This window comes from Neopsephotus bourkii, unplaced genomic scaffold, assembly GCF_033783945.1.
Source record: "Neopsephotus bourkii isolate Nb327-2 ecotype Australia unplaced genomic scaffold, CSIRO-AGI_Nbou_v1 NB_1765, whole genome shotgun sequence".
NCBI lineage: Eukaryota > Metazoa > Chordata > Aves > Psittaciformes > Psittacidae > Neopsephotus > Neopsephotus bourkii.
The window spans coordinates 1645818-1656409 of NW_026902239.1; the positions used below are offsets into that span (position 1 = coordinate 1645818).

General features: G+C 44.3%; 1 protein-coding gene across 4 annotated transcripts in view; it reads left to right on the forward strand.

Annotated features, from left to right (window-relative positions):
- The window catches only part of FUCA2 (alpha-L-fucosidase 2), a 232875-nt gene that overhangs the window by 2637 nt on the left and 219646 nt on the right, over positions 1–10592 (forward strand). The window contains exons 1-6 of one of the 4 annotated variants that reach the window (XM_061378323.1): positions 392–797; positions 3620–3807; positions 5396–5735; positions 6335–6545; positions 7896–8086; positions 9055–9163. In XM_061378323.1, coding sequence (XP_061234307.1) covers positions 562–797; positions 3620–3807; positions 5396–5735; positions 6335–6545; positions 7896–8086; positions 9055–9163 — 1275 coding nt within the window. In that variant the 5' untranslated portion in view covers positions 392–561. Of the gene's footprint in view, positions 1–389; positions 798–906; positions 1147–3619; positions 3808–5395; positions 5736–6334; positions 6546–7895; positions 8127–9054; positions 9164–10592 lie in introns of those variants that run through there. The other 3 variants (XM_061378324.1, XM_061378326.1, XM_061378325.1) reach the window with 3 other exon arrangements.

Below are 10592 nucleotides of genomic sequence, written 5' to 3' on the forward strand. Positions count from 1 at the left end.
ATCCAGCAGACCCTGGCAGGCAGCCCTGAAGGAGACAGCCAGTGCTCCCGGGACAAGCAGAACAGAAACAGGCCATGCCGGGCTGAGCCTGCAGCCATGGGCCGGAGGAGGCTGGAGAAGCACTGTGGGGTGCTGGCTAAGGCAGAACTCAGTTACTTTGTTTCCTTAAAATCCCTAAAATCCAGGTGACAACTTGTGATCGAGCACAGAGATAACACGGCACCGACAGGGATGCGGTCTCCAAAGGCTGGCGCGCTTGCCCATGCAGAGGAGGCGAAGGCCGCGGCGCTGCTGTCTTAGCTGGGGAAGGCGGGGATGAGCCTTAGCGCGGCCAGGGCCGGAGCCGGAGCTCTTCACCTGAGGGTCCTATGGACAGGCTACGTTTTGGCCGGAGGGCGGCGGGCTCCGGCGGAACGGGCGGTGGGGCGGGGAGAGCTAGAGCCCGCCCCACGCCCCGGCCCGCCTTATGCCCTAGCCCGCGAGTACCGGTCTACAGTGCGTGGTCGAGCAGCTGCGGGATCTCTGCTCTAAGGAGCTGCTTCCTCTTAACCCGCCGCCGCCATGCCGGGCTCACCCGGCCGCGCTTCGCCGCCGTTGCTGCTGCTGGGGTTGCTGCTGGGCCTGCCCGGGCTGCTGCCGGCGCAGCCGCCGGATGGTGACGGGCGGCCTCGCTATGAGCCCACCTGGGGCTCGCTGGACACCCGGGCATTGCCCGCCTGGTTTGACGAGGCGAAGTTTGGCGTCTTCATCCACTGGGGCGTGTTCTCGGTGCCCAGCTTCGGCAGCGAGTGGTTCTGGTGAGCTCCCCGGCCCCTGGCTTGCCCAGCCCGTGGGCCTCCCCTGCGGTGGCACCCACAGGCCCCGGCGTCCTTGGCGCTGCCGCCGAGGGGCGGCTGGGAGGGTCGCACGGAGGTACAGCTAGTGTGCCTGGGTCTTGCTAGCGATCTGAGGAGTCTGCTTGGAAAACTGCTCTTTGGACAGGCAGGGTTTGACTTTGTGTCCCCCCCTTAAAGCGATGGTTAGGTTTAAGGCCCCTCTGCAAGCTGGCCCTGGAGCTGAGGTGTGTGGGAAGAGGTTTATTTCCACCTGAGGCCACGGACTTTTATGGCGCCGTTTAGGAAGGAAGCAGAGTTTGATGTGCTTCTGGTGTGTCTCACCGTGCCTGCCCTGTCCTGAAACTCTTGAATACGTTGGCTTGCAGAGCTGAAAAATGTGTTTTCCACAGCGTTGTGAAAGAGGCGGTTGGTTGAGCGGCAGGAGGCCTCTCCAGGGCTGTGGTGAAGGGGCTCTCCCCAGGCGCTGTGGGGTCAGGCACTGGGGAACTCCAGCCCTGGAGAAGCCTTGCACAGCTCCTGCTGGATCGCTGGGGCACTGCACTGTCTGGGAAGCGCAGCAGTGCATCGCTCCCCCCGTCGCTGCCTTTGCTTGGCTAACTGCCTGCAGTTTTCTTGTGCACATTCTCTGCTCTTGGTGGGTTTCTCCTGTTCTGTTATTAAAGGGTACTTTCCACTTAAAAGAGCCTAAAGCGCTGATCCTTCAAATAATGTAGATTCAAAGGCTGAATGAAACCTTTGGTTTGTGTGTGTTCACTGGTTCAGGCCCCTTGGCTGTCAGCATTCTTTTTGCTGCCTTCTTTTCACGCTCTACCAAATACTTCCTGTATGACTTCAAGTGAGTCACATTACTATTTACAATATGAAGGTAACAGCAGCTATGTGGCAGAGCTGTAGTAAACCTTAAATACAATATTTGTAAACAAGCTAACATCAGTATAAACAAAATGCTGTTCTCTGACAATGTTTGCTCTGCTCTTCTCAGAGTTATGTTCAAGAGTTTCAGTGGTTTTTTAACGTGGACTCCACTTTCTAATACATTACTTTCCCAGTGGGGATGGGGAGAAGCTAACTTTGGGCTCAAGCAGCATGTGCAGTCAGATGATGAGGTCCTGTGTTAGCAGCTTTGGACGGTAACACTTAACATCACCCAGCCCATCACCCTTCCCTTGTGGCTGTTCAGCCTTGGTCAGGGTGTTTCTAGAATCTTAGCGTGTCAAAGTGGAAGTGCCCATGTTAGCCAACAGTGTGACAAAGGGAAAGAAGCGAGGATGTTACCTGTTTCTTTATGCAATTACATGCTTCAAAATCAGAGTGGGGTGGGGTTTTTATCCAGATTCTTTCAATGAAGAAGGCTGTCTCAGCTCTTTCTTCTAGATATTTTTTTTCCCCCCTTTTGCCTATCAGAAGTTGTGCTTGTTTATGCTGAATTCTGTTTGAGAAGGTTACTGCAATAGCCATTAAGTTAGTGTCGTCTTGCAGAACTGAGGTCAGAGTCCACCTCTGGACTCCAGGACAGGACAAGGAAACATGCTTCAAATATTGAGATTCTGGCCTGGTTTATTGATTTGCTTTCAATTTGTTTTCATTTATGTCTAAATTTGCCAACAGGATTTTTGCTGTTGACTTCATTCATAGAAAGGTGAATGCTTTCAGACCCTTTTCTACATAAGCATTAGAAGTCACAGCATATGGTGATGTTAAAAGGCCTCCAGCAATAAGGCTGATTATGCAGTAAGGACTGTTGTGTGCTGTTTCTGGAGTTCTCTTTCATTGCTAGGTAGTGGATGATGGTGCAGGTTGAAAATAAATAGTGCTCTGTTGGTAACTTGTGATATCTGCACATGAGGAGGGTGAGAGGCCACTCTCGGACCACAGCGCCAAGCTCCAAGCCTTGCTGTGGACTAGACCAGTGGGAATAGTGACAACACTGATCACTGCCACAGGGAAGTACAGGATAGAAACTGTCTCTGTCTTTGCTTGGTGGAATGCAAAAATGCATCATAAGCTTATTTTTCCTTGTAGTTCCTAAATCTGTGTGCACTGGTAGGCAGGTAGGTGTGTGCTTGCATGTTAAAGCCTGTGACAGATGCGCCCTTGTAAGTGTGTGTGGTTATTGCAAAGGCAGGTTGCTGTGGGAAGACATGCTTTCTTGTATGGTGTCTTTGCTTCAGCCTCATGTGTGCAGCAGCTGCAGCACACTGCAGGCACAGCTCTCTTGCTCTGGGACTGTGGGTAGCTGCTCACACAACAGGTCACTCCGCTGCATTTGGTGTAGAGAACTGTGGACTGGCAAAGAGGTTAAGCTGCTGGCCTGCATGTTTGTGGGCTGCAGTGTGTGGGGCAGAGCAGAGATGCCTGGTGTGAGACTTGAGGAGGGTGAGAGGTGTTAGTCCAGAAAAAGTGCATTCTTTGTGCCACCTGAGCTGCTTACATGGACTGTCAACCTGTGCCCTCTGGTATGGTTTTGGGATTTGGGTACTGAGCCATTTTGCCAAAGTGTAGCTGCTGTGTTGCATTGCCCAAAATGAAATTCTGGGACTTTTGTAAAGTGGAGTGCTTGAAAGATGTACAGCATGGCCAGAGAGGACAGAGAAAAGGAAATCTTTGCTAATTACTACTGTTCTGAAGCAGTTTTGTCTTACTGACGCTGTCATATACTGACACTGTCGTATACTGCCATTGCATGTGCCTCTAAGTGTGAACTCAAATAGGAGCTGATGATTTTAGTTATTTTCTTTGTTTAAAAATATACCAGCAGACATGTGTTGCTCTATGTTTTGTAGGTGGTACTGGAAGAAGGAAAAGAGAGCGCCCTATGTGAAATTTATGGAGGCAAATTACCCACCTGGGTTCAGTTATGAAGATTTTGGGCCACTGTTTACAGCAGAATTCTTTGATCCCCACCAGTGGGCAGATATTTTGAAGGCTTCAGGTGCAAAATATGTTGTCTTAACTTCAAAACATCATGAAGGTAAGTGGAAGGTCTGTGAATGGTGCATTTCTGTCAACAGTGGAAAAATCCAGGTGACTTTCCTACTAAGAGAGATAAAGCTTACCTGCCCCAACCCAGCCAAGGAGGAAATGAACCACCCAAGAAATGTGCTTGTGTTTTCCTGGCTCTTTCTTACACAAAAGCTATGGCCATGAAGCTTGCATAGGAGGCAAAATAGGTTGTGCCATTGTTCTCTAGCCATAGGTAAGACAGCCTGAAGCAGTGGGGGCAGCTGAGCTTCCTGCAGTAGTTTATTTTTTTTATTGTGAAATTTATTGCTTGAGGAACAAAATAAGTGAATTCTGCACCTTTAACATATGGAGAGCCACTCTGTGCAGGCAGTTAATGAGCTCCATAGGTTTCTCCAAGGAATTTAGGAGTATATTCCAGGGGTCAGCTTCAGAGTTAGAAGGGAATAGCTCTTCCAGATGCAGTGCATAGAAGCCAAAGCTTTGAACTAGGTCTGTAACTTTACAGGTGTGCTTGATTTTTATTTTTTTCCCCCCTTTTTTTTTTGGCACTGCAATTGTAAGATGCTTTGCAGGGTGAAGAAAAAGAAAGTGGTTGTAAGGAAATATGGTAGCAAGGAAAGTACAAAATACGAAGATGCAGTACGAAAGTACATGGAGTGAATGTTGTTGGTCTTTGGGGAGATGTGGGTTCAGGACTGGTAACTTGGCAATTTTCATCTCTGCTGACACACATAAAATCTGGATGATTCCCATGGTGTAATTGCCAGTGACTTCAAAATAACTGTGTTTCATTTAGTCTGTTCTGTAGGCTGGGACATGAATTTTGAGCTTGTTTTGTCTCGTAGATACATGTATCCAGTTCACAAAAATAGTACAAGATTTATTAGACAATGAGTATAAGGCAGTTTGAAGGTGAGAGTGGAGCTCCTCTGCCAGTGGTTGAAGTCTGCAGTGCAGGAGTACTTGCACTTGTGTTGGATTGCTGGATGTCTGAAATGTAAGATCCCTGCTGATACTTTAAAACCAGTTTCAGGAGTTTATTTACATGCACTGAGGAGCTGATTGAGCTGTTGTAAGTGTCCAGACAAATAAGAAGTGAACATTCGCATAAGATGTAAACAGAAGGGAGGACGATAGTCTTTGAATCCAAATGGTAGCTTGTGCCTTCTGCAGCTGAGAAAGCCTTTTATATTTCAGTTGTTGAATGTGTGTTCACAGTTTGTATTAGTACATTCAGTGAAAATGTAGATGCCTTGAAAATTGCTGTATTTTTTGCTAATTTAATCAGAATATATGAATGGAGTGAATAATTAAGGAGAAGGAATAATTAACCTAAGTAGTACAGAACTGGAAAATATAAATATACATGTATGCATAATAAAAAAAAGCATAAACATATTTGGCATGGTGTTCTGGCTACTATCGCCATGCATAAACAGATTGTAGGCATACTTTATAGCATGATAACAATATTATATATGATTTTAATTGTATTTATTTTTTGCAACACGCTTGTAAACTATGTTTCAGGAAGAGGAACTGTAACTTCCCCTCTTCTGCTTCCCTTTCTTATCCTTCAATTTTTCTGTTTTCAGGCTTTACTTTATGGGGGTCCAAATATTCTTGGAACTGGAATGCTGTTGATGTGGGACCAAAACGAGATCTTGTGGCTGAACTAGCAACATCTGTTAGAAACAGGACTGACTTGCATTTTGGGTTATACCATTCCCTGTTCGAATGGTTTAATCCTCTCTTCCTTGAGGATGCTGCCAATGCCTTTATGACAAGAAGGTTTCCAACTAGTAAATCATTACCAGAACTCTATGAAATTGTGACAAAGTACCAACCAGAAATAATTTGGTCTGATGGGAATGGAAATGCACCAGATACTTATTGGAACAGTACTGGTTTCTTGGCCTGGCTGTATAATGACAGGTACATAATGATGCTGGCTTAGCTCTTCATCTCAAATTCTGTTCTGTGTGTTGTCTCATTTTTTTCTGTATATTTTGTGGAACCTGTTACCTCTACTTGCAAGGCTTAACTAAATACTAATTTTCCTGAAATACAGAATCCCAGTCTTCCCTAGAGCTGTCAAAGCTTGCTTTAGAAGACAACTTTTTCATATTCGGCAAATCAATCAGTTAAGATGGTGTTGGCTATTCTACCTAATCATGTTCTTCCCTAAGTCTGCTGCACAGACAAACAGGAGAGCAAGTTAATTTGAGAAAATGGGTACCTTGTTGTCATCGCAGACTGAACATCTGGTAGTGGATGTGAAGTGCACGCTGGTTTCTGGCAGACCTTTGTGAAAGTCTGGAGCATATTTCCCTAGGAAATGCCGGTCTGGACCTTTTACTAGCAAAGGATGAGAATAGGATTCCTGAAATAGCACTTACTCTGACTGTAGTAAATTAATCAGTACAGAAGTAATCCTAAATGTTAGTTTCTGTGAGGGGTGTGAGTGGAAATGGACTATACTGGCTGTGACTACATTTTATAGTATAAAAATCATAACATTTTTCTGTTTCCAGTCCAGTTCGGGACACAGTTGTGACCAATGACCGCTGGGGGGTTGGCAGCATCTGTACACATGGTGGCTTCTACACTTGCAGTGACCGGTATAACCCTGGCCACCTCCTGCCTCACAAGTGGGAGAACTGCATGACCATTGACAGCAAGTCATGGGGGTACAGGAGGAACGCACAGCTTGGAGATTACCTCGCAATTGAGGACTTGGTGAAGGTACAGTAAGACAAAGATGTTGCCTGCAACTTCTGATTCTGCCACCTGATTATTATGTTATTCTATATAGCATCTCTGTTATATCTATTTTATTAAAATATTATTTTAATTGAATAATGAATCAATGAAATAATAAACAATTCTGTTCTTTTCCAGCCTAGCACTGGCAGGATGGAATATCCATGTAATTCTTATTAATTTCATAGAAATGACCAAGAGAAACATGAGTTAGTAAAAATTCAGTAAGTTTCTTAGAAGCTGTTTCCCTCATGAGTAAGGACTGATCAGGATAGTTTCATAATTACCTTTTCTACCAGGTTTTTCCTGTAACTGCACTTCCAAGTTGATAAGAAGCAAACAGTTACAGCTTCACAGCCACTATTTAAGAACTCCTGATTGAAGGTTACATCTTTTTCCGCCTTCTAGCTAGAAACAGTTTTTGACTTTTAATAGCCTTTTTACCTCATGGCAAGAAACTTTCCATTCATCCCACTTCATTTAAAGGAAAAAAAAACCCAATGCTTTTGTTACAGATACAGAGGTAGACATTAACAGATGCAGAGAACTGGTGTTAATGGAACATTGATTCCCTTTGCTAATCTAAAGAATTAAAAAAAGATTTGAAGCTTAGGAGAACCGAGTGACAGGAAGACTGATCAATTTTTCAGATAAATGCATTTAATTGCAAAGTTCAGGTGGCAAGGGGAAGGTTGTTATTGTTGCTTAATATAAATCTCTTACTAGTACTGTTGCAAAAGATAATTTCAAATAGAAGTAACCTCTTCTCAGAGGCAGGAGGTATAAATTCATTCAGTAGCTTATCTCCAGCTGTCTGTGCATCTCAGTCCGTGATCTCTGGAGGGCAGTGTGGATGTGAACACAAATACTTACAGACTTTAGAAGGCCTCCTCATGTTTTACAGATGTCTCTGTAAAACAGGAAGAGCATCAGAGGAATAAAAAGGAAGTTGCTCCGCTTAGCTTCAGTAAAACTGAAGTGGCATCTATTAGTTTTATTCTTCTCTCATGTAGAGAAATCATCTGTCCCTTCTATCGGTAAAACCCTAGAAGTTGAAATGATTCTAATGTAGATTCAGATGGACATACTGGTGCAAAAATGTATTTTGGTCTGTTTTCTGCCATAAAAATTGCCAGCAGAGCTTTGTTTCATAGGAGCTTAAATTTTGTATTGGCTGTTGGGATGACCCCAAAAGTCTAAACACACAATAGTAACATAACTCATTCAGTTCATCATTCTGAAGCAGTATGGCAGACTTTGGCAAGTACTTCAGATGTATGATTTTATTAACTATGGCCATATGCTCTGTGTATGTGCTTAAAAACATTTCAGCAACTTGTAGAAACAGTGTCTTGTGGAGGTAACCTCCTGATGAATATTGGGCCCACTCATGATGGTCGCATCGCTGTTGTATTTGAGGAGCGCCTGAGGCAGATGGGTGCCTGGCTGAAAGTCAATGGAGAAGCCATCTATGGAACAAAACCATGGAGAGCACAGAATGACACATCCACCCCAGGAGTGTGGTAAGGTGACTGAATCAAAATCAGCTCCTCCATTGACAGTGTATGTGACCCTTTGAAATTCTTAACGATGACGTGGTTCTACAGAAATCACCACCATATGTGTGTGTGAAGAAATTAACCCTTTTGTCGGTTTAAGTGACTGCACATAAAAGTGTGTATAGAATTGTAGGTGGGCAATGGGTGTCAGAGACCGTAGGTTTAGGATGATGCTGAGGCTGAGGGGAAGGTTGCAGATGTTTCCTTTAGTGCTCTTGGGGTTCTTAGTGTAGCTGGCAATGGAATAAAAAAAAATCTGGAAATATAAAACTGCTATGAAGTCTTTATCTGCACAAAGGTGATGTCACTCTTTAGAGAGAAAGAAACTAGAAACCAGTCTAGCATATCCTGCATTACTTTTTAAGGTAAAAATGCATGGAAAGAGAACTGCAGTTGTTTGGTCACTAAATTCAGCCAGTGTCTGGACTCTCCTCTGCCTTTGTGCCTCACAACTGCTGCATGTAATACCTTAACAATCCATCAGGGTTTTGGTCTGACTCTCTTCTCCACTTCAGTGGATCTTTTTACTGCAGTTACTAGTAAGATTTGGATATCTGGCTTTAGCCTCCAAGAGCAATAAAACATTGTTAACTAAAGGAAGGAAAGAGGGAGTACCTCCCTCCTCTATGGCCGAGCAGCAGTGAGATATTATGTGCTTCAGTTACAGACGTTTACCTCTTAACTCATTTAATAGTCTCTATTACGTCTAGTTTGTTGGAACATGCTTTCAAGGATCAGTACTCTATCAAAGGCTATAAATTGCCTGAAAAGACAGGTAGGGGTGTGTGTGTGTGTGGGTGTGTATGTGTAAAAATGTAATTAACACTAAATCTTCAAATCCATTTTTCCATTCCTGAAAGCACTCTATGCATCACTTCAGAAAATTTACAAGGCAAAACTGACGTGCACTTCTATTCCCCATTTCCAACCAGGTACACTTTCAGCCCTAAAGAGGGGAAAGTCAATGCCATTTTCCTTGACTGGCCGGTCTCTGGGAGTCTGGTACTTGGTGAGCCACAAGCCAAGCTCGGAGAAACACAGGTAAAAGACAACACACCTCACTCTTCCCCTTTAGAACAGCAAGGCTTTTAACACTGCAAGAAATGAACATGCTGTGAAGGAAAACACCTCTAGGATTTGTTGTGTTCCATCGTGTTTCTTTTAGTTTCTGGCCTCTTTGGAAATGCATAGCTCAGGACAGTGTACATTGGAAGGGACGCAGCAAATGTTTGTTTTCATTCTGGGACCTCTTTGTCATAGTCCTCCCAGTGGGATGTTTTTTCTTCCAACAAACTGAATTGTTGGTGAGGTATGTTTTACCTTTCTAAGGAGCCAAGTACTAGGGGAAAACAAGTGTGCTGCCCCTTCTGTTTCCTGTAGCCTCTATCTCAGCATGACCTTTCTTTATAAATAGTCATCCTCTTGATTTTGGTGAGACACTAAGTGCTGTAATCGTGCAAGTCAAAGCCTTGCACAAAAGGAAAGTGCACAAAGATTTTCAATGCCCAGGGAGGCTAAACAGTAGAGCAGCGCAACCCTAGATGTGTGTCTTACAGCAAGCAGTGGTCAGAAGTTGAGGACATGATGCCACATCTACATTATCAGCAGTGTAACCCAGTGGAAGCAAATTTATAGAGCAAAACGGTGCTCAGGGCTTACTATCAACACTGTGCATCTAAGGTATGGATTATCTTTGGCTTAGCTCTGTTTTCATGCATTGGATGTCCACTAGCTGCTGAAATTAATGCATTACAGGTGTTTCTGGACTGCCTCTAGTTAAGCCAAGACAACTCTGTGCCAGGGAAGACAGAGTAATTTCAGAAGTGTTGTAGATGAATCTTGAATAGGCATCAAGAGTGTATGTGCACAGGAGGGTAAGGATGTTCCTCAGCAATAGACTGGTCTTCAGCTACTCCACTGTTTTCAGCATGTCAGCAGCTGGTGTGTCTCACCCTGTTTGTGTGGTTGCTGTAGAGGGGTTCTCCAGGTCTGCTTTGTTTGTGACACTTGGCTGCACTCTGTAAGGAACTGGTGCTCATTCAAGACTACAAGTTCCACTATGGAAAATAGGTGATCGAAAGGTGTGTACTGTGGCACCTAGATCCCCGCTTAGACCAAAATCCCATCCCAGACTTCTGAAAAGTGTTTATGTACCTTCTTTACAGCCCCAAGTATGTCTCGAGACCCACCAGCAATACCTTTATTGCTTGTAGTAAATTATTGATTGTAATTACTTTGCAACTAATTTTCAGTTACCTTTAATAATTATCATTCATTTGGTTGGTAAGTGGCACTTAAGGATAGTGGCTAGTAAGGTAGCTATGGAGCAGCACTGCACCAGCTACTAAGGAGAAAAATGCCTGCTACTGCTGAACCCAGGACAACCAACATTTGTCAATACTGCAATGATTTGAGAATCACATGCATTGAGAAGGCACTGTTCTAATCACAGTGTATATTTCTGTCTCAG